The sequence below is a fragment of the Muntiacus reevesi genome, chromosome 3 (assembly GCF_963930625.1).
Source record: "Muntiacus reevesi chromosome 3, mMunRee1.1, whole genome shotgun sequence".
NCBI lineage: Eukaryota > Metazoa > Chordata > Mammalia > Artiodactyla > Cervidae > Muntiacus > Muntiacus reevesi.
This window is the reverse complement of record NC_089251.1, coordinates 105,243,693-105,270,879: the sequence shown is the minus strand read 5'-3', so window position 1 is coordinate 105,270,879 and position 27,187 is coordinate 105,243,693. Positions and strand designations below refer to the sequence as shown.

Here is a 27,187-nt window from a genome sequence, read left to right as displayed (position 1 = left end):
AGTGCGGCTGGCGAGACGGCGGCAACCTCGACCTCAGGACTGGCCCCGACAGTCTCGCCCCAGGGCCCGGCCCTCCGGCCTTCTCTGGCCGCCGCCCCCTCCCCTTCCCGAACACCCTTCCAGGTAAGCCTGTGCGGTCACTGCCGCCGTGTGTCTGGGGGAAGGCGATCCCTCCTGGAACGGGGTCAAACCCAGCCCGAGTCCTGGAGGAACCCTCGGGGCAGCCAAAACACAGCTGTTGTGTATTCAGACAACGGCTAACTATGAGAGACGTTCTCAACACCCAGAAGTAAGCGGAGGAGGGCCCGGCCAGTGTGCGCGGCCACACTCACCCGAGCGGAAGCTGCAATCAGCTGCTTGAGCTCAGTGAGATCCTGAACAACTGTCCGCGGGCGGAATAGGCCCAGCTTCCTGTAAAGTCTCTGAGAAGGACCAGCAGGCTCTCCGCCTCATGCAAACGGCGGTCAGACGGTGACAAAGACAACTGGAAGCTCTGTCTTTAAACCAGAATTTATTGGTATACAAAACCCCATCTCATAGATAAAGTGGCACATCTCCGCAGCTTCTATTGCACCAAGTATTGAAGATTAAAAACAGACAAAAAAGAAAACATTTGGTTCTGGAGACACTGCGAATAGCCAAGTACAGTACTTTGGTAAATAAAAACCAAAACAGTTCAGAGTAACACAACGCGAGGAAAGAAGAAATGAACTACGGACATCAGACCATGGTCACGTTTCCCTGTCGAGCTCCACGGATAAGGCGAGACTTGCTCAGTCTCTGGGTCATGACCCCACGGAGGTCTTGGGTATCTCCGGCCTGCAGCGAGAGCAAGTATAGTGCAATCAGGAGAAAAAGAAAAGGTGGCTGGGCCACAGGGGCTCCGGTGTTCACAGGCCCACCTGCCCTCCCTCATAAAGGGGACTAGCGCCCACCAGCGCTTCCCCATCGGCACAAGGAACACAGAGGTCTGCCGTCAGGCTCCTGGCTCTACCCTTCTCCTGACTGAGCTCAGCGTGGGTGGAGGCTGGAAGGGTCGCTCTGGGGAGGCCAAGGGCCGTTTCCCCCACGAAGATGAACCACGGGAGGAACCCGCAGCCGCACTCCTCCGCTGTGGCCGAGGGACCTGCCGGGGATTGGAGCGCAGGCCGAGGTCCGGGGCCGCACTCACACCCCCATCACGGACGGCTGGCAACGGTGCCCCGGTGGATGCCGAGATGGGAAGGGGAGGGCGGGCTGCCAAGCTTTCACCAGCGGTCACGACCGCCCAGCGCTGCGGCACAGTGAGCATAAGCTGGTCTGGACCAGGGGGACGCCTGCTTACACCGAGGTCACCACACAGACGTTCGTGCTTTCACAGAAATCATTCCTCACTGGAATCAACTCCTTCTCAAGTACCTTTGCAAGGATGCTAAACATTTTAATCGAGTTACAAAGTAGCCTGAACTAGGAGAGCAGGACTCTAGAAGGTGATCCCTCAGAGGAAATGGGTAAGAGCCTGAGGTTTTCACAGGGCACGTCACCCTGGACACAGGGGACAGGCAGTGACCAGGCCCAGCTCCTTCTAAGTTCAGTACTGTGCACGCACTCCGTGACCGCTGCTCAGCGTCTCTGCTGCAGACCAACTGCCCATCCCCTCTCTCGTAGGTGATGGCAGAAGATCTACTATCATTTAAAATCGAGATCTTCAACTTAACAACATCAGTGGAAACATACAATTTGCTTTAGAGTCAGAAAGACACACCTTGTAGAAACTGCCATTATCAAATCACCTCAGAACAACTGTCAGAAGGCCCCCGAGTTTGAGCAACGCTTGCTCTGAAAGCTGAGATGAACCAAACAGTGAATGATGAAAATGTCAAAACAAACAAACAAACAAAAACAAAAAAACTGCATCAGACTCTGAGTCTAAAGGTTTGCCATAGATAGACAGAGCCTTGAGGTAAAAAGGTGAAGAGCTACGCGTCTACCCCAGGTGGGGGTCAGAGAGGGCCACAGCCACGGCCCCAAAACCAAGAAGCGCTGCTGTCACCCCGCCCACACCGAGCCTCCTAGCCAGGGAGAGCATGAGTCAGCCCCGACGAGGAATCCGACTTTCCTTCAGCCGAATGCACGCTCTGAGCTGAACGTCTCACAGAGGTAAACTGACAGCGTTCCATGTGGACCCAGTAAAACCCAGGCAGTCTAGAGAGTTTCTCAGAATAAGAGAAACTGCACACTCGCGACAGGGACTCCCTGCGAGGCGAGCGCAGCCCTGTGCCAAGCCCGCCTGACCCCCGCCTCCGGAGCAGGGGCATGGCGCTCCCCTCGGCATCTCCCACCGGCAGAGCTCCCTGGGTGAGGAGGTGGCGCGTCAGAAACCACCTCTCGAAGCCCGGCCCCAGCTGCCCCACAGCAGAGCTCCCAGAGCCCTCGGAATCACACGGGGTGTGGAAGTGTGTCCAGAGCTTATAGGGGGAACTACAGACAAGCTCGACCCTTCAGACTCTTCTTTCTGCCACAATTCTTCGACCAGACTTCACTCCTAAAAGCATATGTCATTACTGAAAAATTAAATACACATACACAACTTCTAACATCTCCTGGTGGCAACTGTATTAATTTAGAAGTTGTGGCTCTATGCCGTTTTAATACATCTACCTCTTAGTACAAAGCTGTTGCCACTAAAATTTCATTTCTTATTTTGACCTTTAAAAAAATCTTTTTTTAAAAAAATTCATAAAACTTTTATGTACAGCTTATAAGACAAGTAAGCAGCTATGGACCACCACCCCATCCCCTTTCTCCTGACCAAAGCTACCAAGATAACCCCACAGAACAAACAGAACAGCCACGGAGGTTAAGAAAACGTCGCTTCTCACTATGCAGTGCACCTGAGTAACCGCACCAGGTAACCACCGCTGGCCAGTCATCCCAGGACTAGTAAACACGCCAGGCCCCCACTTGGCTGCCAATAACGTGGTTCTCCAGAGCCTATCAAGGCAACCAATTACCACATGGATTCCATCTACCTCATACTGTGGTGGGACAGAGGCAGGGAAGTTTAAATTTAAACCCTTAGCTAGAAGATATCACCAAAGTTGGATACATGTACCCCATCCCAAATAATTAACATACTCAACACAGGCCAATTATAACTGGAAAACTGTGAAAGAGTAATATAAGTAAACTACTAAAGCCACTAGATTAGTTTTTAAAACCAGTTACTTTACCCAAGAAAAGGTGAAGCCTATCCTCAGAAAATGGTAATTCATAAATAAATGCGCCCAATATTCTACATTCTATTCTACTATTCCATAGTAACTCTTTAGCAACTTCTAAAACCCAATAGAGCCCAAGGCCACCTTCTTTAACCATGTAAATAAAGCAGTCCTACTACTTCTGACGATGGGTCTCCCTCCGCTATTTCTGACACCTAATTCTGCTGGATTCCTGGTAACACAATCTTCATTGTGTGAGAGGATCTGGTCTCCTGAATCCTCACAGTACAAACTTTCAAGAAACAGGGCTCGCTCACTCAGAAATGCTCAGCCACAGTGGAAACCCAGGAGAACAGAGCCTAAGCACTGGGCCGCACTCACTTGGAGTCGGCGAGGCAACAGAGATGCTGACTTCCTTGTAGAGCGCCAGAAGCTCTCACTCAGGACTCTGCCACTTCTAAGCCTGCTGCGTGTCACGATGCACTGTGCCGGGACGTCCTGGGAGCACCTCCAAGAGACTACTGAGGCTCCAACCACAAAAAGTTACATCATCAAAACCAAAGAAAGCAAATTACTTGCTGATAAAGACAACCTGCTAAATCCAAGGGCCGCCCACACAATGCTATGTCTACACATGTCAAACCTTCTTATCAGCTTCCCTTTGCCTTGGAACTCTTGTCATTTTGAAATCTCAGATGGAGGAGAAAACCAGTAGCTTACGTTTCAGTTCAGCAAATATTATTTCTCCAAATATTAGGTCTTCAAAAGGCAAAAACGGTCCAAGATTGGCCACTTCAAGGGTTAAAGTTCACATCCATCTAACTGTTGGAGGAATGATGCCTCCCACTGCCCAAACCTGACTATTTCAGCGCGGTGGAGCCACTGCAGGGCCTCAGCCCAAGTGCTTTCTCAGCCCAGCTGGTCTACGCCAAGTCCCTGATGACTTCCAGAGGGTGCTGGAGAGTTTTTCCAAGAGCAAAATCCCAAACGGGGCTTAACTAGAAAGAAGAAAGTGCAGCATTTTATGGGTCTTAGTTTCACAATACTAAGAAACTAAAAAACAGCTCAAGTTACTTTTCCTCTGAAGGAATCTCTCTAAATCTAGGATAGCAAGGAAGAAAAGACAGTCACCTCACTTAAAATGTGAACATGAAAAACCTTAGCAGGTCTTCCAGACACTCTCTCCATACAAAACAAAAAGAACTCTTCAGACTGCTCCTGTGCAAAACCTCAGACTCTGGTGATCTTTCCCTTCACAACTACGGATTCTGGACAGCATGCTTTCAGAATCCCAGAACTGTATCGTAAGCAGTCATACAACATCTTCTTACCATCAAGAAACAAGTATCAAACACTCAGCCACACGACCAATTTTCCAGCAAGGCCCAGGCCTAATGAACAGTCAGGCCTATTTATCATATGGCTTGAGAACAAATGAACCAGCAGTAGCTGCAAACCCATCTGAGCATCATGATCAGGAAGAGAAATGTGGTTCTTTAACTGCCACCCTGCATACAGGCCACAACCTCCCTATCACATTACTTTGGAAAAACACTTCCTGAATTATTCTCTGATTAACCTGGAGTAGAAGAAAGTTAATTCTAAACATGTACCTGAGTTAGAGATCATTTATAAACTATCCTGCAAATTAATGTCTGTTTGAAAATGAAACAGAAACAAAGGAAACCTGTCCTCTGAATTTCTAGCAATTAATCTAAACTACGTCATGAACAATTACAGCAAACTCACCCCAAGTGTTAAGGAGAGATCCCAGGGGCACCAAACTCTAAATCCTCAGGGCAAATAAAACCACACTTAAAAGTGTTTCTGCTTTTTTTTTTAACCTAACTATCCACCCCTAAAACTCGATATTTTAATCACAGAACATGAATGGCTTCACTGTACTTTCATTAAATAAAACACATCACTGGACAAAACTCTGAACAAAAAAGAGGCAGCTTGAAGGAGACTAACTCAGTGAGTGATTCTGTGTGTTGAGTTTGGTTCTGTAAAAGGACGGCCTCACTGGAAAGTCTGGCACACAGCCCTCCACTTTCCATTCACTCCTGACAACTCCCAGGAGGCCAGTCAGATGCTGAGCGCCGCGAAGGTCTTCACCAAGGTGACCTGGGCGCCGGCGTCCGCCTCGCTCCTGCCGGCGTCCCCGCGGCTGCCCCTGCCCTCCAGGGCCCTGCGGCGCTGCCTCTCCTCCTGTCGCTTCTTCCTCTCCAGTCGCTGCTGTTCCCGCCTCTGTTTGTTCGTGATCTGAAAGAGGAGACTGCCGCGTGAGTATACCCCCGTGCTAGGCTCGCAAATAAAGTCAATTCCATTCTCCTCATGAAGTAATTCAAAACGACCTAAAGAAACATTAACCCTAGGCCAGATGGAGACAATGCTCAAAAATGCCACAGGAGGCCTTTCCGTGCATAATGCCCCAGGGAATCCTAAGAGAATCCTTACAAGCTTACTGCATCTCAGCCTCTGCCTGTGACTTTTTACATTACCTTACATTCTGAGCTCAGAATTTCCTGGTAAAAATCTTAACAAGAAGTCCCAAATTCAGTAAAAGTCATGGTGTCATATACCAGTGCTGGGCTGGGAAGGGAGTAGCACAACCTTTCTTGGAAGCATCTGACAACTTACCAGAAGATCTTAAAAAGATGCCCTTATCTATGCCCTTTAACCTGTTAATTCTTCTTCTGGGACTCTAGCCAAGCAAATAATACAAATACAAAGATTTACACACAAGGTGTTCACTGAAGGTGGCGGCATTTACAACAAATGGGATGCAATCACAAGATCAGCCGAGAAAGCCACCCACACCTGTGACATTAGGCAGGAGAAGGAGCCGATCTGTGTACAGAGCAGGAACTCAGAGTATACCTCCTTCCATGCATCACTGGAAAGTCCAAACAGGACAAGTGGGGTCTTCATCTCACTCCATGATATACCCCCAGGCACTCCCCGTACTTCCTCCAATAACCACTTCATAAAATCAAAACAAAGTCACGTACGAACACAAGCTCCAGGCTCCTGCCGCTGCTGCCACGTTACAGAGTCCCTCCCTCCCTCCCTCCCCACTTACCCTGGCCACCCCAGCAGGCCTACCTTCGGGAGCTGGTTTTTATTTGCCTTGTTTTCCTCGGCAGGGCTGGCCCGCGCCTTGCTGTCCTCAGTCCTGCCTTCATTCACACCCTGATTCCCGAAGAGCCTGCTGCCACTGCCAGCCTCTTCCCATAAGGGGCCACACTGCGTCGGCACGCCACCACTGGACTCAAGGTCCTCCTCCGCATCTTCCAAAGAAAGACAGTTTGTTAAACTGAAAACCTAAGACAGTTACACAACGTGACAAGTGTTAAAAGACTCAAAGTACCTGGCTCCCTATATCACTGTCATTCAGAGAGCAAGTTTCCTTGAGGCAAAATTCTAGTATCAAGTCAATACAGTGGGGAACATAAGGAAAAAATTATTGGTAAAATCTGGAAGAAATAACCCGTTGACCAGTCTTCTCATCAGCTTCCTACCAGCTGAGTGCTTTATCAGATTAAACCACTTTTCAACATGAATTTTTAGGGGGAAATCTTTCATTTGTACCCCTAAAACAGAAAGGAAATAAGCTCTAAAGCTGTGCTCTCCAATACAGTGGCTACTAGCCACACGTGGTTGTTTAAATTAAAAATAAAGTTAAATAAATTTTAGATTTAGTTCCTCAGTCTCACTTAGCCACCTGTCAAGTATATACTATAGGCAATAGCACAGACTCTACATATCACTGCTTTAAAATCACACGGATCAGCTTTCTAAGAAGGTACAACGAACATATAGGGAGGATAATAAAATACCAAATCAGAAAACTATTAATATAATGCCAGGAACAGCATCTGGCGTAAAATGTCCGGCAATGAGTACTGAAGTCATTCAAAATAAGTAACTTGGAAAAACAGATATTAACATTTTTTTTCCTTCCTCTGAATCACAGAATTAAACTCAGTTTAAGCAAAGAAAAATTCTGAATTATCACCAGTTCATTGATGCTAGTAATGTAAGTATTTCCACTAGAAAGGCAATTTTTCTCTCCATTCCATTTCAATTATCACTTTGGTATTATAATGGAATCTTCTTTCTAAAAGGATAAGTCTTCCTTGACACTGTCCACTCCTCCAAAACTGGCTAGGTGGCCTTCCCATGCATCCCCTAGCACCCTGTACCCCAACTTCATCACTTGTGATTATGCCAATTTACTCACCATGCCCCTCCCCACCAGACTACACACTCCCTGATGCAGAGCCAGCACCCAGTGAAAACCACCTGCATACACAAGGCGCTCAATAAACAACTGCGAATGAATCAATGACAAGACAGTTAACTACCGGCCACTTGATTAAAAATGAAAATCTGATACCATCTATTAATGCACATACGTGGAATCCAGAAAAATGCACTGATGAACCTATTTACAGGGTAGGAACAGAGACACAGGCCTAGAGAAGGACTTGTGGAAAGGAGCGGGTGGGGCACGTGGAAATAACAGGGACGCACAGACGCCGCCCTGCGTGGAGGGGACGGCCAGCGCGGAGCTGCCGTGGAGCGTGGCGAGCCCAGCGGCGGTCTAGGGTGACCTATGACCTAGAGGGCTGGGACTGGGGGGAGGCCCCCCAAGGGAAGGATGCATGGGTACTTATAGTTTATGCACGCTGTTCTGCAGCAGAAACAAGTCCAACATTATAAGGCAATTATTCTCCAATTATTAATAAAATTATTAAAATCAAATAATTGAAAAATCACCAACATAATCATCTTGAAAGCTTAAGCATATCAATCACAGACTTACTATTTCTTCTCCCCTGGTTCATCTGCAGCATGGCAATTATCGCAGATTCAATATTGTAATTTTCAGCTTCCAGGTTCTGAACAATCAAATTAAAATCCTATGAAAGAAACAAAGGAACACATCAGAATCTGGGTGTACTTTCTTGTCCACCTCTACATCAACAATTTGACACGCAAAATGTAACTGAGGCAAGGTTTCAAGACTTTCCATCTAGAAAATGTCTTAATATTCTCAGTAAGGTGAACACCTGAAATAACCATTTAATAAAGTGAATTTGTACAAAACTACACTAGTCAGAAAATAATAAATAGACATACTTTCTTCAGATTTTGAACAATACTGGGTAAAGTGGAGAAAACAAGACAGAAATGAATAAACAGCTCTCAGTAAGTTACACGACATAACTAAATCAAACTACAAGTATCATGGGCCTACTTTGGTTCATTGGGTGTTGGCATGCTAGAGTGAGGCCACAAAACAGTGTGGCAGTTTCTCAAAAAGTTAAACCTGTACAGACGGGTTTTCAACAATGCCTGTCTATAAACCTGGGATCCCCAACCTCCAGGCCACGGACTGGTCCCTCTTATCAGATCGGCGGTGGCCTTAGATTAGAAATAAAGTGCACAATAAATGTAATGAACTTGAATCATCCCAAAACCACCATCCCCCAGGCCCCCTCGATCTGTGGACAAACTGTCTTCCATGAAACCATTTCCTGGTGCCATAAAGGCTGGGGGCCGCCACTGAACCATGGCCGCCACTCGACGAGCACTCACGGAGCAGCCGGTTGCGCCGCAAACTTTCTGGACAGCATCTTCCACTGCATCTCGAAGGCCATCTTCAAAGTCCACTCCCTGTGCCTTGCTTTTCTCTCTCTTATTTGATTCATCTTGATGAAGCATCTGAAACTAAAAGACACAGAAAGAGTGATAATCATGGAACTCTAGCAAACTATGTTCAGAATCCTGAACACAGGAAAACACTCTATCGTCTCAAAACATTCAAATATATGAAAAAACATTCAGAAACAATCCTAAAGGAACAGCAAGCACTAAGCTAAATTTCATTCACACACTGAGATTCCAGGCCACAACTTGAAGTACTAAGAAGAAAGGCCCAGGGACTTCGCTATTGGTCCTGGGGCTAAGACCCTGCCATCTAAATGCAGCAGGCCCAGATCTGACCCCTGGTCAGGGAACTAGATCCCACATGCCACAGCTCAAGAGTTCACAGCCACAACTGAAGGCCCTGCAAGGCGCAGTGAAAATCAAACATCCCACATGCCACAACGAAGACCTGGCGCAAATAATTTTTTTTTTTAAAAGAAGGCCCAAGATATGGGATAAATTGTTCAGTAAAAATGGCATTAGAGACCAACATTGTGGCAATGACTGTTGACTTGGACAGCACACGCCTGTCTCTGCTGGATGCCAGAGCTGTGAACCTAGTAACAGAATCATCTTCTGCACAAGCACTCTGAGCTTTTTCAGCAGAACAGCTCGCCGTACACAGCTTGCCGTGAAGAGACACACAGACGACTCCCACCTGGCTCCCGAGGCCCTGTCGTCGCACCAGCAAGCTGTGGTGTGCTGGAGCTCCTGTCCACACCAGATCATCACAGGTGAGCATGACTCCGCCAACGTCCTGCGCTACCACCACACTCACAGGAACCTGTAGTCCCAACTCCAAAGCCACCAAGAGCCGCTCACTTGGCGTCCACTGGACTTCATGACCTAAGCCCACGTCAGAAAAGCTAAAGTCACCCGTCCATGGCTTCCAGTCACTTTCTCCCTCTGCTTGCTACTAATGCAGCAAGTGGAACGCAAGCACGGACATGTCTCCTTTCTGCCTATAAAAGGGCAAGTGGAAGCCAGCGGTGTGCAGTATATTCCCTAGAATGTGTAATAAAAAGCAAAACCTATTCTACAGTTTTCCCTAACAGTTTGGCTATGTGTATCAGGATTCTTTGAAATTTATCCAAAGGAAATAATGTCACGGATAGAAAGGATTTATGTAACAGTGCTCATCCCACTACCATGAAGGGTGGTGAAAAACTGGAAACAACTACAGGTTTCTTAGTGTGGGTGTAGTTAAATTACCCACAAACGGAGCTTCATTCCCATTCAAGTAAGGAACACAACAAGGATTTTCACTACCACCATGATTATTTAACAGTGTCTTGGAGAACAGCAGTGCAATTAGCCCCCCAATAAAGAAAAACTACAAGTATAAAACTGAAAAGGAAGAAGAAAAGTTATCATTATTTGCAGATAATTCTACACCTTAAAAAAAGAGACAGAACAAAAAAATACTACTTCAAACAAAAAGAATTCTGGAAAGTCATACAAGAATCTAGTAGTGCCCAGAATATATAAAGAGCTTTTTAGAACTCAACAACCAAATCACAAAAAGCTCAATTAAAACCGGTGCAAAGGACCTGAACAGACGCCTCTTCAAAGATAAACCAAAGGCAAACGAGCACGAGAAGGTGCCGAACATCACTAATCATTACAGGATGAAAATGCCGAACATCATTAATCATTACAGGATGAAAATGCCAAACATCACTAATCACTACAGGATGAAAATCAAAACCGCAAGATGCCACTTCACATCCTGTAGGCTGGCCGTGGTTTTAAAAAGAAGGAAGGAAAAATAACAAGTGCTGGTGAGGACGGAGAGAAAGTGAAGTCCTCAATACACTGCTGGTGGGAAAGTAAAATGGTACAGCTACACGCTGTGGAAAACAGTGTGGTAGTTTCTCAAAAAGTTACAGACAGAACTACCACATAACCCAGCAATTTCACTCCTACATACAGTTGACAGATCTGGACTTCACAGGTCCACTTAAACAGACGGTTCCAGTAGTAAAAACTGTAGTACTACATAATTCACGATTGGTCAAACCTAAGGATGCAGGACTGTAGATACAGAAGCTCAGATCTGCAAGGGAACTATAAATTACACTGAGATTTTCAGCTGTGCATCACTGGTACCCCAACCCCTTGTTCACAGGTCAACTGTACACCCAAAACGTTGAGAACAGGTACTCAAACAACTACTATACCCAAATAATCAGAGCAGCGCTATTCACAACAGCCAAAGAACAGAAACACCCAACGACCCTCAACAGATAAAAGGATAAACAAAGTGTGGTATATCAATGACATGGAGTAATATTCAACCCTGAAAAGGAGCTAAGTAACATGTGCTATGACGTGGATGAACCTAAAAAACATCACGCTAAGGAAAGCCAGACAGAAAAAGCCACACAGTGTGTTATTCCATTTAAAAAAATGTCCTGAAAAAGTAAATCCACAGAGACAGAAAGTAGACTGGTGCTGGCTGGGGCTGAAAAGGAATGGGCAGTAACTGCTTAATGGGCTCCAGGCTTTCTTTTGGGGTGCTGAAAATTATCTGGAGCTGGATGGAGGAAGTGTTTACTCAGCTTTGTGGGTGTATTCAGTGCCACTGAACTGTACACTTGAAAATGGTGAATTTCACATTATGTGAACTTTACCTCAATTAAAAAGAAAGAAAACTCTGTAGGATAGCTGGGTATATACATAACTAAAATTCTGTTATCAAATTTCATAAATACAAATGTAAAGGGAACAAAAGGCCCTTTCCTTACAAGAGGAACAGAAAACATAAAACATCTAACAATAAAGTCAGCAAAAAATGAGAAAGAGCCATATAAAAAATAAAACGCTCCTGCAGATAACGAAAAAAAGTCAATGAAACAAATAAAAAGCTTATCAGGTTCCCAGCTAAGAAGATTCAACATCATACAGATGTCAATTTTTGCTTGTTTATTAATTTAATGAGATTACAATAAAAGGAAATATTACCAGGACTTTTTAGCTAGACAAACTTATTCTAACATTCATATGTAAAACAAAAAAGCAAAAACATACAGGCAACCATAAAAAAGAAAGTAATGATGGGTGAAAAATTCTACTAGATTTTAAAATATACTTTCTTAATTATGAACACATGAACATATGAACAGAAAAAAACAGTGGAACAGAGTCGATGTCTAGAAATAAACCCAACTACATATGGGAATTTACTATATGAAAAAAGCAGCAAGCTAAATCAATGGAGAAAAAGATGTCTAATTATAAAAATAAACAGTTTGGGTTCAAGTAAGTAACCACAAAGAAAAATATAGTTGAATCCATACATTCACATCTGTATATCAATATAAATACAAACTAGAGACATGACCTAATTTTCTTTCAAAAAATGAACATACAGAAGTACTAAAATAAACTATGCGAGAATTCTTTTTAAACTCAGAATGGGAAAGAACTTCCTAATTATGACCCAAAACCCAGAAGACATTTACCCGATGTCTTGAAAATGAGATAAATTTAACCACATAAAAATCTAAAATTCCTTCATAGCAAAGACAATATGAGAGAATAAAGAGACAGATAACAGACTGAAAACAATTCTGCAACTCATACCACAAATAGAGGCTAATTTTCCTAGTACATAAAGGAGTTCCCAAAAATCACTAAGAAGACCGATCAGAAAAAAAAAATAAAAAACATGCATACAGTTCACACACAACAAAGGACAAACAGGTTTTAAACACAAGAAAAGATGTATAAGCTCATTAATAAAAAAATAGAAATTAAAACTATGTTAAGATTTTTTTTCCCCTAAGTGACACAGATTTAAAAACTCGGTAACACTCTACACTGGCAAAGGTACAGAAGAAGACACATTGCAAGTGGGAGTGTAAACTGGTAAGACTTCTACAGAGAACAGCTTGGCAATACCTACCAAGTCATAAATGCACACGTCCTCTGATGTAGTAAGAATCTTCTAGGAATTTATTCCACAAATACACCCGCGCATGTGTGATAAGACATGCATATAAGGCACTGTATGTTGTTTGTAAAAACCAAGTTTGAAAGCCATCTAAATGTCCATCGAAGGGCCTATTTAAGCACCTTATAATGCATCCACACACTAAATAGCTATGGAGCCGTAAGTTTTTTATGCCCTGCTGTGAATTACTCTGAGATACGTTCCATTTGAAAAGTGCAGTCCAGAACACTATGCAGAGGATGCTACAATTGTGGATAAGGAGAATGTATTCTAGCGAAAGTAGAACGCATGCACGTACCCACATGATTGTTTGATATGTATGCATCTCTAGGTAATTTTACAACATACTAACACTGGTTGCACCCACTGTTTGCCAGAGGGATCCACAGGGGTGACAGAGTGACTTTCACTTTATTTTTTTTAATTACAAAGAAAGTGTCTAATCATGTGAGGAAAGACATATGAAATAATGGGGAAAAGCTATACAAATACAAAAAAAGTAACAAAGCTGTTGATTCTGTGTATGTTTTATTGTCTTCTTTACTTTTTCTAGTTTCCAAATTTTAGATATGAAGCATGAATTAATTTTAAAACATGGAAGTAATTTTAACTGTTTATATAAATTATATTCATGCAATCACAGCCATCACTGTGAGGGAAAGCAGAAGAATGACAATTTTATCCACTGCCCTCAACCAAATGAACAATTTAAAAAAAAGAAAAAAAAGCCCACAGATTCTTAAAGGCAACTTTCTCTTAAAACGTGACTGGCTTTTGGCTCCAGGGCACAGAGCTCCCGACCCGACCCCTGCAGGGCTGAGAGCACAGAGGCCGGCGGCCTCGCTCACCTCCGTCTGCAGGCGTGCAGGCGCCTCTGAGTTGTCGTTGATCCTGCGCACGCTGTCATAGTGCTCGCCGTACCGGTACGCGATGTGTAACTCCCGCCCATTGCTTTTATCCGTACCGCGGATCTGCAGGCAGAGGGAGAGGAGATGCCAGCGAGGATCTGCACAATGTCCACATCGGAAGAGAAAGGCCACCTGCCTCTCCAGGGTGCCCGGTCAACAGGCTCTCTATAAAAGCAACTGGGAGTATCACTGTGATATGTCCTAAGCAATTTTTGAATTATCTTTCTCCCACTCATGTGTGTATGATTCCATGTACTTAATATGCAACTAAATGGAAATAAAGCCATTTGAAAAGGCATGTCCAAAAACCAGGGGCAAATTTACCATGAAGTTAAGTAAGTCTAAGTTTCAGGAACATCAGGACACCTCAGCCCCTTTCGAGAAGGAAGGCCCAGAGGCAGATGCAGATTTGAGAGCTTTGCATCTCAGACAACTAGGGGCCCTCTTTGAGGAAAAAAAATATAAAATTAAAAATATAAAATTGCTATCACCCCTCCCAAGACCTTGGAAGAGGGCCATAAAATTGAAGGAACTGATACTTAGGCTTCACAGAAAATCCACCCTGTCCTTAAAACAAAAACAGCATTTTTCATCAAACACATACTGAGAAACACACAAAAGTCCCATCTGTATCAATTCCAAAACAGAACTATGCACAGCCGAGCAGCACCACTGCACTGCACACCCCAGAAGTGCTGCTCCCGAGGCGGTCTGTGTGAACGTGCCCCTGGAGCACAACCCGACCAGAACAGTGCTCCTGGGAGTCATGCAACACACACGCCCTGAAATGGGGCCCGGGCAACGCCCCCAAACCACCACCTCCACAGAAACTCTACAGTAATCCTCACGCTGTCCTTGAGAAAGCTGAGACTGTCTGTTAAATCCCCCAAATATCAGTACCTCCTTATTTTTGCGCAAAGTCATAGGCAGTTAAGAAATTATTATTAAATAGTTATCTGTGGTCTAAAAACATAGCAAAACCTTGGAACAAACAGGAACCACACAGGTCTAGAAGTCAGAATCACAGAAGTTTTCCCAGGTAGAGTATCTAGGTCTCAAAGTGCAGAGAGTCTGGTTTTGACACATACAAAATAGAGAGAGCACTGCTCATCTCCCAGGAAGACTACTGGAAAGGAAATTAGCCAATTAGAATCTGTGAGTGACATCATTCCTATAGCACTTACATATTTAAATAATAACAACACACTATGTATGCATTATCCAGAGGAAAAAAATAACTTGAGCACCAGTCACCAAATTGTTAACTGTGCTGCTCAAGGCGAGGGAGATCACAGAGGACTTTCATTTTCTACCTTAAACATGTCTATATGATTTACAGAAGCATATATTCCATCTGCAGCCAAAAAAACAAAAAATAGTAGGCTCTGAGTATAAACTTCATTATTAAGAGCTCCTACTCTTGATAGTAGCAACCAATTCAGTTTTAACTCTCAAATTTTATAAAATGCTTCACTGGGGTAAGGGGTGATGGGGGAAACCTAGTGGATAGTTCCAGTGTACAGAAAATGTATTTATTTTGAAAACACATACTTTGAATATTAAGCAATTCATAAAAGGGGACACTAGAGAAATAACTGGATTTGAGAAAAAAAAGTCTAACTATGAAGAATATCTTCCACAACTACCTAGAAAATTAAGAAACTTTAAAAAAGTTAATGGAGAAATAGGCAAGCTATAGTTACTAAGTTGGCACAGAGTATACTGCTTCAAGAACAGGATCATTATGCTGTATATTCAAATGATTTTGATGACTTCTGCTAAGCAGTAAAGATTTAAGGACAAAAAACTGGGACAATGAAGGAGGTAACCAGTCTTCCTGCCTCAAAGACATCCTGAGGAAGAGAGAGCCTCAGTAAACATATGATAGCTCTCCTCGGAGGACACGTGATGACACTACCCCAGAGGACAAACAGCACGTGCAGATATCGTTTCCTCTGGCTCACGTGTCCCTGTAAAGTAAGAGTCCTCACCCGTCTAGGGAATAGCTAATCTACCCTGCTGTAGTGCGACTGTTAGAAGGACATTACACCAGACACAAAAAGTGACATGTTTCCGTTTATGTGACATTCCGAAAAGGCAAAGCTGTGCTGTGCAACACCATGGACTACAGCCCACCAGGCTCCTCTCTCCTGGGGCGTCTCCCGGCAAGAACACCGGAGTGGGCTGCCAGGCCCTCCTCCAGTGGATCTTCCCAACCCAGGGACCAAGCGCAGGACGCCCGCATTGCAGGTGGATCTTTACTGTCCAAGCCACCAGGGAAGCCCAAGAATACCGGAGTGGGTAGCCTATCCCTTCTCCAGGGGATCTTCCCGACCCAGGAATCAAACCAGGGTCTCCTGAATTACAGGCGGATTCTTTACCAGCTGAGCTACCAGGGAAAACCCAAACGCAAAACTAAAAGAGACAAATGACATTAGTGGTTACAAGAATCTGGGGAAGAGGAGAAGGGACTAGTGACTACAAAGAGGCACGAGGTAACTTTTTGGGGTGGTGGAAATAGTCTGTATGTAGGTAGCCAGATATCCTGGAATGTGAAGTCAAGTGGGCCTTAGGAAGCATCACTACAAACAAAGCTAGTGGAGATGATGGGATTCCAGTTGAGCTATTTCAAATCCTGAAAGATGATGCTATGGAAGTGCTGCACTCACTATGTCAGCAAATTTGGAAAACTCAGCAGTGGCCACAGGACTGGATAAGGTCAGTTTTCATTCCAATCCCTAAGAAAGGCAATGCCAAAGAATGCTCAAACTACTGCACAATTGCACTCATCTCACACACTAGTAAAGTAACGCTTAAAATTCTCCAAGTCAGGCTTCAGCAATATGTGAACTGTGAACTTCCATATGTCCAAGCTGGTTTTAGAAAAGGCAGAGGAACCAGAGATCAAATTGCCAACATCCACTGGATCATCAAAAAATCAAGAGAGTTCCAGAAACACATCTATCTCTGCTTTATTGACTATGCCAAAGCCTTTGACTGTGTGGATCACAATAAACTGTGGAAAATTCTTCAAGAGATGGGAATACCAGATCACCTGACCTGCCTCTTGAGAAACCTGTATGCAGGTCAGGAAGCAACAGTTAGAACTGGACATGGAATAACAGACTGGTTCCAAATATGAAAAGGAGTACGTCAAGGCTGTATACTGTCACCCTGCTTATTAACTTATATACAGAGTACATCATGAGAAATGCTGGGCTGGAAGAAGTATAAGCTGGAATCAAGATTGCCGGGAGAAATATCAATGACTTCAGATATGCAGATGACACCACCCTTAAGGCAGAAAGTGAAGAAGAACTAAAGAGCCTCTTAATGAAAGTGAAAGAGGAGAGTGGAAAAAGTTGGCTTAAAGCTCAATGTTCAGAAAACTAAGGTCATGGCATCTGGTCCCATCACTTCATGGCAAATAGATGGGGAAACAGTATCAGACTTTATTTTTGGGGACGCCAAAAACACTGCAAATGGTGATTGCAGCCATGAAATTAAAAGATGCTTACTTCTTGGAAGGAAAATTATGATCAACCTAGACAGCATACTAAAAGCAGAGATGTTACTTTGTCAACAAAGGTCTGACTAGTCAAAGCTGTGGTTTTTCCAGTGGTCATGTATGGATGTGAAAGTTGGACTATAAAGAAATCTGAGAGCAGAAGAACTGATGCTTTTGAACTGTGGTGTTGGAAAAGACTCTTGAGAGTCCCTTGGACTGTAAGGAGATCCAACCAGTCCACCCTAAAGGAGATCATCAGTCCTGGGTGTTCATTGGAAGGACTGATGTTGAAGCTGAGACTCCAATATTTTGGCCACCTGATGCAAAGAGCTGACGCATCTGAAAAGACCCTGATGCTGGGAAAGATTGAGGGCAGAAGGAGAAGGGGATGACAGAGGATGAGATGGTTGGATGGCATCACCGACTCAATGGACGTGAGTTCGGGTGAACTCCAGGAGTTGGTGATGACGGGGAGGCCTGGGGTGCTGCGGTTCACGGGGTCACAGAGAGTCGGACACGACTGAGCGACTGAGCTGAACTGCACTGCACTGAGGTAGGCAGCATTTACATGACTATGTCCAAACACAAACTATACACCAAAGAAAGGTGAACTTTGATACACGCAAATGATATCTCTGTAACTGACTTTACTTTAAAGAGCAAAAGCTAAGCAAAGGATTGAGCAATTTACACAGGAATATATATGCAGGTAGTACAGGAAACTGGGGTTACCTGGTGGCTCAGACAAAAAAGAATTTGCCTGCAATGCAGGAGACACAGGTTTGATCCCTGGGTTGCGAAGTGCCCTTGGAGAAGGAAACAGCAACCCACTCCACTATTCTTGCCTGGAGAATCCCTTGGACAGAGGAGCCTGATGGGCTACAATCCATGGGGTCCCAAAGAGTCAGCCATGACTGAGCAAATAAAACTTTCACTTTTCACAGGAAAACAATGAGGAAAAAAAGGTCATGTTACCTCTGTAATGATATGATATATGGGGATATGCAGTGTGTGTAGGCGTGTACATACGGATGCATCTATGTGTGTTTGCACGCCCAGTCGCTCAGTCATGTCTGACTCTTTCCAACTCCATGGACTGCAGCCATCAGGCTCCTCTGTCCATGGGATCTCCCAGGCAAGACTACTGGAGTGCGCTGCCATTTCCTCCTCCGAGGGATCTTCCCGACCGAGGGATAGAACCAGAGTCTCCTGCAGCTCCCTCCTTGCAGGCATATTCTTTACCACTGAACCAGTTCTTAAAATGTGACAATGGGATATGTCTCGTCCCAGTTACATACGAATGTTTTTATATTTAAGAGTGTGTGTGAATAACACAGATACATGCTAAAATGTTAACAGCAATTATCTCTAGGGAGTGTGACTAGGTGACTTTTATTTGCCTTTCTGGGCTTTTCTGAAATTTCAGATTATTCTATAATCATTAAGTTTTACTTTCTAATTTAAAAAAAGCTAGAAATGGGGAAGTAGTAGAGAAGGGGAGTGAGAAGGTCTGATAGGAACCACCCGTCCAGTGTCTGGGAGCTGAGCCACAAGATGAAAAGTGCAAGGAGGGCAAGCAAGGGGTGGTCTGTGGACATTTTCATCCCAACCGTAGACCTTCCATGCTCCAGAATGTTTGGTTTGATGGACTGTTTGGGAGATCAGGTTAATGTAGAACACCAAAGGTAACTTAGAATAACAAAGGTAAGGGCAAAGGGGCATGAGGAGGGAAAGAGAGGACTAAGCAGCTCAACATCGTGCTCTGCCATCCCACAGCATAAACTGAACACCTGTTGTGAAATCTTACTTGCTGCAGAAACATCATCAGAATGCTAGGGACAGCTGGGGAGAGCACAGACATACAGCTTGACGCCCTAGGCCGTGAAATTTTGTTGTTCAAAAGTTTTTTTTTAGCAACAGTTTATTATAGTCAATTTGGTCTTTGTTTCTCTCCATCTAAAAAACAAAAACATACACGTGGAACAGGTATATTCAAACTAGAATCTGTATGCAAATCCTGTGAATTCTCATGTAGAGATTTTTACAAAATTATCTATGCTATTTCCACATTAGGCTCTCTGCCCCAAATCACCCAAGTAACTGTTGAGTAATATTTCTGACATTTTAAGTCTCTGAATCCTACTTCAGACTCCATTTGTAATGCAGGGTTTAATTCCAAGCCACCACAAGCTTGCTGAGGTTCACAGTCCAAGTTACCCTGCATAGTTCAGTATCATCAGTCAAGCCCCATTATCTTAGGATATCCCGAAAGCTAATTTTTAAATAAAGGCTTAACATAAATTCCTCAACAGATGACCTACCTGCCACAAAGGGGCATTAAGTTGATGAATCACCACATTCAACTGATGATTTCTTGCAAAGGCTACAATTGCATCATTGCCAGCAAATGTTCCAGGCTTTGCCAAACTGGCCACTGTGTGGAAGGAAATAGGAGAGAAAGAAAAACAAAGTCTTTATAATGGAAAAACCCAAATGCAAACATGCTTTGGTATTTATTTAGTTCCAAAAATGAGAAATCAGGGTATATGCCTGGAAAAGTCCAATAGCTTTGTCAGAGTCTAGCAGTCTGCACATGTCCATAGTTCGTTCTCTCTCTCATAGATCACTTTTAACCCTCAAAATAGCCCTCTGAAAGAAGTGAAAGAGGTATTATCATGCACACCATCTTGCAGACGAGGAAACTAAAGCACAGGGCAGTCTGTAACTGTGTCCAAGGTCACAAGTCAGTACACAACAGAGCTGAGTTTTATCCCAGGCATCCTGACTCCAAGATCTTGGCTCCTGACCACTCCATTATACAGCCTGTCACAATTTGCCCTCAAGGAGTTTACAACCAGCGGGGGACAAACAACAAGAAAACAGACACTGCTGACATGCAGGTGCTTCAGGAAGGAAACGGTAGTAAAGCATCTGGCCTTACACACAGAGAAGTCTGACCTTTGCCCCTGGCTCCTGGGAAAGAACCTCTAAAACCCTGGCATTTCCCAAGTGATAGGGGTGTCTCTGTTGTTCACAGTGGCCCCTCTGACTGACCACATCTGACTGTTTATGTTAAGTCTATGCATGAGGTGACTTTCGGTAGACCTCTCTGGTCAAGTCACACCAGAAAGACCTCAGGGACTAGAGAATGACTTCAACCACTTAGGCAATCAATCAACAAAATCTACATGATGAAAGCCTAATAAAAAGTTTGGACACTGATGTTTGGGTGCGGTTCCCTGGTTAACAATACTGTGTATTGTGTAACCTTCCGATATTTTACCATTGTGTAACCTTCTAAGATTCTCGTTCAGTCAATCAGTCGTGTCCAACTCTCTCCCATGAACCGCAGCACGCAGGCCTCCCTGTCTATCACCAACTCCCGGAGTTCACCCAAACTCACGTCCATCGAGTCGGTGATGCCACCCAACCATCTCATCCTCTGTTGTCCCCTTCTCCTCCTGCCCTCAATCCCTCCCAGCATCAGGGTCTTTTCCAATGAGTCAGCTCTTCGCATCAGGTGGCCAAAGTATTGGAGTCTCAGCTTCAACATCAGTCCTTCCAATGAACACCCAGAACTGATCTCCTTTAGGGTGGACTGGTTGGATCTCCTTGCAGTCCAAGGGGCTCTCAAGAGTCTTCTCCAATGATTCTACCCTTTGGTTAATTTGACCTGGATCTTTTCCTATATAACTGTGAGTATAACAGACTTCAGTGAGCTCTGTGAGTCCTTCTAGCAAATTATCAAACCTGAGAATGGTTGTGAGAAAACACAAATTTTCAGCTGGTGTCAGAAGTCAGGGGAGTCTTAAGTAAGACTGTGTCCTCAAACCTTGCAACTTGGCTAACTCCAGGTGGGGAACATAAGCCAGTCTGAACAGTGGGGAGGGGAGGGGAGGTATACCAGATAAGCTTCTCTGCTGAGACAACTACACTGCTTCCCAAAGGGCAGGTAAAAGACAAACAGAAGAGGAATGGATGATGTTCCAAGCAGAAGCGAGAAAGAGAACACGATGAGTTTACAGACTGCACAGTACTGGCAGGAACTTAGAATGCTGAGATGGCAGGGTTGGGGAGCACAAAAATATACTAGGAAATGGCAAGAGGGCAGGGAAACAAGAAAATCACAGATCATAAAGGCTAAAGAGTCGGAACATTCTTGAGGTCAATGGGGAGCTGCCTACAAGTGTTAGACAGGGGAAGACCTATTTGATATATGTTTGGATCACCTCTCTGGCTTCCACATGGAAAGCAAAGTGAAGGGGTCAGGAGGCAATGAGACCAATTCAAAGGGTACTGGAGAAATCCAGGCAAATGGTCAAAGAGGCCTAACTCTCTGAGGTAGCAGAAGTGAGGAAAAATACATTGAAGGAAAAGTGACAAGACTTCACAAGTGAGTAGTATGAGAAGGCATTAAGAACATTCAGGCTTCTGGTGGGTATCTGTTTAGTTAGGGAAAAGATGATGCTGATTCTCCAAAGCCACAGACCAAAGGAGAGACATGACCAGACACAAGGATAACCAGGTCCTGAAGAGCTAAGTGAGCCATTCAATTATTCCATCAACAAATACGAGCGCCGACTATGTGCCAGCCATTGCCGCGGTGGGGAAAGAGACACAGCCCCGCCCTCAGGAACCTCACAGTGCACCGAGGGAGACCCTAGAAACACACACAGCTGTAAGAGCAGGAGACAGCAAGCCCAGGCTCCCACCGACACACAAGGAGAACGCAGACTGCCAGGTTTCTTTTTCTTTCTGCTACGGCAACCAGGCCACTGTCCACTAGGACACTCAAGCCATGACACAGCACCTGTACATCTAAGGTCCTGCCAGACCCCAAATCTACCACCAGGTCTTCACTGAAGAGGTTCAAAGAAGCATGTCAAGTCACAAACTAAAGATTCTCTTCACATACAATATTTATTGAATCAATGACTCAACTCATTTTATATATCATTAAACAACAAAACTTGCTCCATATATCCACATTTAATCTATAAACCAGTGACACCTAATTAATTGGTGCCTGCCAGACAAAAAATGATCCAGGAAGAGGACCGTGAGAACTCAATGACTAGAATAAACTACTCAATGGAGTTTCGCTGCTGGGTCTCTCTTGCTGCTTGTGCCTAATAAATGAGTGCTTTCCCAGTGATGAATGAGAAAAAATGTGTTCCTCCTGCTGCCTTTTAATTTATTAAAGCACAGCTACCCTAGCCATTCCCCAAGCATAACTTCAAAATCATCTTTGTCTCTACTACCACCAGCCCCGCCCCCGCCCACTCCAATGAGGCCTATCAATTACACTACCAAACTGAGGGCTGGTCTGGACCCACTCCTCCTCCCCAGGACAGCGCTGGTGGAAAGGTGCGCACCCCTTCATCTACCAACGTGCGGAGCCCTCCTCCTCGGCCTCTTCTCAGTCTCTCCCCCCACCCACTCCGGACCGGTTCCCAGCGTCAGCGCTCCCAAACACAGAATGATTCTCTTTCCTGAGACAGGTAAGGCTGTGAGCCCTGTGATGAAAATGCTGTGTGTAAAACATAAATATATTAGCACCTAGCACAGCAGTCTCAGTAAATAACTGTCAGAATCAAAGCTTAAAACTCCTAAGTATTTTCTTACTAGATTTGAGCCTATTAAGGTCCTAATTTAAATCCCTGACTGCCTCAAAGAAATCAGATTGTGTTTGAGTTTGGCGGAGAAATTAAAATGACCTTACTGGTTTTTCTGATTATAAAAGAAACTCATGATCACTTAAAAACCAGAAAATCTACAGAAGGTAATTTAAATACTCATAGTCCCAGGATCCCAAGATGGCTGGCACTTACTAAAACTTATTTTAATTGTATAATCTAATTTACTCTTTACCAAAACCCCCTATAAATTAGGTACTATTATCTCCTCTTAATAGAAGCTGTCGAAAGACAGTGAGTGGTTTCTGAAAAATAACTGGAGCCAAGAGTTATAAACCATAACTAACAACCATAAACTGTTAGACTCTTTCCAGACTTGCAGATGATATCACTCTAATGGCAGAAAGCAAAGAGGAACTAAAGAGCCTCTTGAGGGTGAAAGAGGAGAGTGAAAAACGAAGCTTAAAACTCAACATTCAAAAACCTAAGATCATGGCAACCAGTTCCATCATTTTGAGGCAAACAGAAGTGGGGAAAGGGGACTCCTAGACTTCAAAATCACTGCAGATGGTGACTGCAGCCATGAAATTCAAAGACACCTGCTTCCTAGAAGAAAAGCTATGACAAATGTGGACAGCATATTAAAAAGCAGAGACATCCCTTTGCCGACACAGGTCCATAAAGTCAAAGCTATGGTTTTTCCAGTAGTCATGTATGGATGTGAGAGTTGGACCATGAAGAAGGTTGAGCACCAAAGAATTGAGGCTTTCAAACTGTGGTATTTGAGAAGACTCTTGAGAGTCCCTTGGACTACAAAATCAAATCAGTCAAACCTAAAGGAAATCAACCCCGAGTATACATTGGAAGAACTGATGCTGAAGCTCCAATACTTTGGCCACCTGATACGAAGAGCCAACTCACTGGAAAAGACCCTGATGCTGAGAAAGACTGAAAGCAGAAGGAGAAGGGGATGACACATGGCTGGACGGCATCACCAACTCAATGGACATGAGTCTGAGTAAGCTCCGGGAAAGACAGGGAAGTCTGGCGTACTGCAGCCCATGATGTGGCAAAGAGTCGGACATGACTTAGCGACTGACCAACAACAATAGACTTTTCCTAATCTGTTTTGTATACATACAGCTTTTAAAAACAGGGTCAATCGTGGACTGCGCGGGTGGCGCGGCAGACGGGAATCCACCTGCCATGTAGGGGACAGAGGTCCAACTCCCGCTCTGGGGAGATCCCACACACAGCAGGGCAACAGAGTCCGAGCACCACAACTACCAAGCCTGCACTCCAGAGCCCTTGAGCCGCAACCACCAAGCCTGCGACCACTGACCTGTGCGTCCAGAGCCCGTGCTCCTCGACAAGAGAAGCCCCTGCAGTGAGAAAGCCACACACTGCAAGGAAGAGTGGCCCCCTCACTGAAACCAGAGAAAGCCCGTGTGCAGCAGTGAAGATAAGGCACAGCCAAAAATAAATTGTTTTTAAAAAATAGGATCAATCTTAAACACACTGTTTTATAACCTGCTTCCCCCCTTCTCCCATCCCCTCCACCCCAAATAAAAAGTCACTTTTCGAGTTAATTAACATCATAATTTTTATTAATGGCACCTACATCTAAACCTACTGGCCTAACTGCCTAGGCATGCTGCCTGTTACAGAGCAGACAAACAAGTATTTTTTTAATAAAAAATGCCATACTTTATGTACTTCAGCCCTAGCTGGGGGTGTCAGGGATGCTGCCGGATCTAACTGCCCGCTGCATCACTCCTGGAGGCTCCAGCACCCACGGGAACCTACCATGCTTCTCAAAGGGAACGTCATCCTCCACAAAGGGCTCAAAGTCCTCGCGCTGCTTCACCATGTACTCCACCGTCTCCTGTCGGTGCCGGAGATGGTTCCGCGAGTGTCCTTCCAACTGGTCCCCAAGGGCTCTGAACAGGCAATTGCTGTCAAAACAAAATGCTGGTCAAGATCTTTTAGAAATGAACTTAGTTCATCTAAAACGATGATGCTTCATGGCAGGCCATCCAAGGAAACCTTTCACACAGAGAAGAGATAAAGCTTCAACTCTCTGACCATCCAGGATTCTTCCCAGATACCAGGGGCAGGAGAGCACTAGGGAAAATATTCAACCACATTACCTTTTTGAGAGGCAATAGACAAGAATCCTATTCCCCATTTACGAGCTGGCTGACTCAGGAAAGATACTGAACTTCTCTGAGCCTCCACTGCTTCAACAAGTGGAGTTGGTGATTTACTAACCATGTGAAGACAGGGTCCACACACTATGGGCCACTCCACACCCAAGGGCGATCTATGACGCCCAGACCTTCTTCCAAAGTGCTAAATCGTATCTACGACCTCTTTTCTGAAAGCCCTTCCACTATGGCTTCCCAGCTAACTAACCAGTCACCTAACAAGTATCAAAAACATAGCGATGTGCCAAGCTCCCAATAAAAGCAATCAAACTTCACATCCTGTTTCGAGTCCTGAGGACGCGGTTGAGAAAGGCGTGGGAAGGAAAGCGCTGGGACAGCCCGCAGGGACGCTCTCCCTCCTCAGCACCTCTCCTCGCACTCAAGGAGCCACAGTGCTGCTTCCACTTCTGCCAAATGAAAATTCTCCTAGTTTTCCTTTTGTTTTCTTCCTAAAGTCAAAATGCTGGTAATAAATTTTAAGAGTTTACTTTCACACCCCTTAACGGCTTCTAAAAATTCCAAACGACATTACAAACACAGAGCCCTGATCCACAGAGACTGAAACACAATCTGGCATCCTCAAAACTAAGGCAAGGATGTTCTGAAGCTAAACAGCTGCCCACTTTCACATCAAACTGTTTACTCTTCCAAATGAAAATCTATGACATTCTAATACCAAAATATAAACTCATCGCTTCTCAAAGGACTTTAGACCTAAGTGCTTGGTGACGGAGGTTTTTTAATTTTCAACTTAGAAAAGTGAGTTTTCAACAGAAAGTTGGAGAGGCAGGAATCTCTTCAAACGTATAAGGATTTTGCGGGGGCGGGGGGGGGTGGGGCAGGGAAGAAGGGAGATTTAAAAGGCAACAGATTGTATAAACAAAAGAATCCAAGAAACTCTGCATCTATCTGGTGCAACATTCTAGAAGGGACTGGAACATAACAGTTCTACACACTAGAATGAGGGGTGTGTTGCTAAAATCTAACAATGGTGGTCTTTTTGAACCACAGGGGGGAAAAAAGGAAGCCAATAGATAAGATGTTCTCAATTTTAAGCTTCTCTCTCAAACTTTCCTTAAACCTTTACCAACCGCTACCACTAGTTTACTCCTAAATTCCATTTAAGAGGTATGATTTGGCAAAAAAATTACATATGAAGTTATTTTACATTTGATATCTCAAAATTCATGGTGTTCTACAGAAAGTAACATGTTTTCTAAGAACTTTCAGTAACAGGGACAAATATTCCACACACAAGTCAAAAAAGTAGGTATAAAACTGTGTACACTGCATAAGCTCAACCATGTTCATCTGCATACTCTGTACACAGATGCAGAAACACATACAAATGTATGCAGGGAAAAAGCACTGAAACCGTCACTTAAGCAGCTCTGACAATGTGCCGGGGCTGTTCCAAACACTTCACGTGTATCAAAAGCATTTAGTCCTTAGAGTCAGCTCTCTGAGAGGCACAGTGACTACTCCCTGATGGTAAAGTGCCGAAGGTCACAAAATCAGTAGGTGGTGCCTCCAGGACTCAACGCCAGGCACCAAAATGTTAGTGAAGTTATCCCTGCGTAGTGGGGTTAGGAGTGTCAAACTTACTTAAAATACTAAATATACTTTTCTATATTTAAAAAAATTTCATTGAACTCACTAAAAATAGTCAAAATGAAAAATCAAGATAGATGAATCACTTCCTTTTCTAACAGTTTCAAGGCAACGACACAGGAAATGTGAACAAACACTACCAATGACCTGGGTTCTCTTAGGGAACCCAGGAAGAGTACTCACCATCCTCATGAGAACAGGGCGGCCAGTGGCCGAAGGGCCTTCAGGGGACCCCGGCTGTTTTCTGGGCCCACGCCCTCACCTACTACACTAGAGCAGTGCTGCTCCGCCCTCACACTGCTGATATTCTGGACAAGCCTTTGCCCCTCGCTCTGGAAGATGCTCAGCAGCACCTCTGACCTCTAACGACTAGATGCCGGTGCACCACTACCACGGCTCTCCGTGCCAGTTGTGACAGCCAAAAATATTTCCAGCTGTTGTCCT

General features: G+C 44.4%; 1 protein-coding gene across 1 annotated transcript in view; it reads right to left on the bottom strand.

Annotated features, from left to right (window-relative positions):
• Window positions 1–496: 496 nt before the first annotated feature.
• The window catches only part of OTUD3 (OTU deubiquitinase 3), a 32,163-nt gene continuing 5,472 nt past the window's right edge, over window positions 497–27,187 (bottom strand). Inside the window, exons 2-8 of the mRNA XM_065929961.1 lie at window positions 24,732–24,880; window positions 19,611–19,723; window positions 13,722–13,844; window positions 8,808–8,939; window positions 8,032–8,128; window positions 6,309–6,493; window positions 497–5,465 (exon numbers count right to left, since the gene is read on the bottom strand). Of these exons, the coding sequence (XP_065786033.1) occupies window positions 5,289–5,465; window positions 6,309–6,493; window positions 8,032–8,128; window positions 8,808–8,939; window positions 13,722–13,844; window positions 19,611–19,723; window positions 24,732–24,880 (976 nt within the window). The 3' untranslated portion in view covers window positions 497–5,288. The remainder of the gene's footprint in view (window positions 5,466–6,308; window positions 6,494–8,031; window positions 8,129–8,807; window positions 8,940–13,721; window positions 13,845–19,610; window positions 19,724–24,731; window positions 24,881–27,187) is intronic.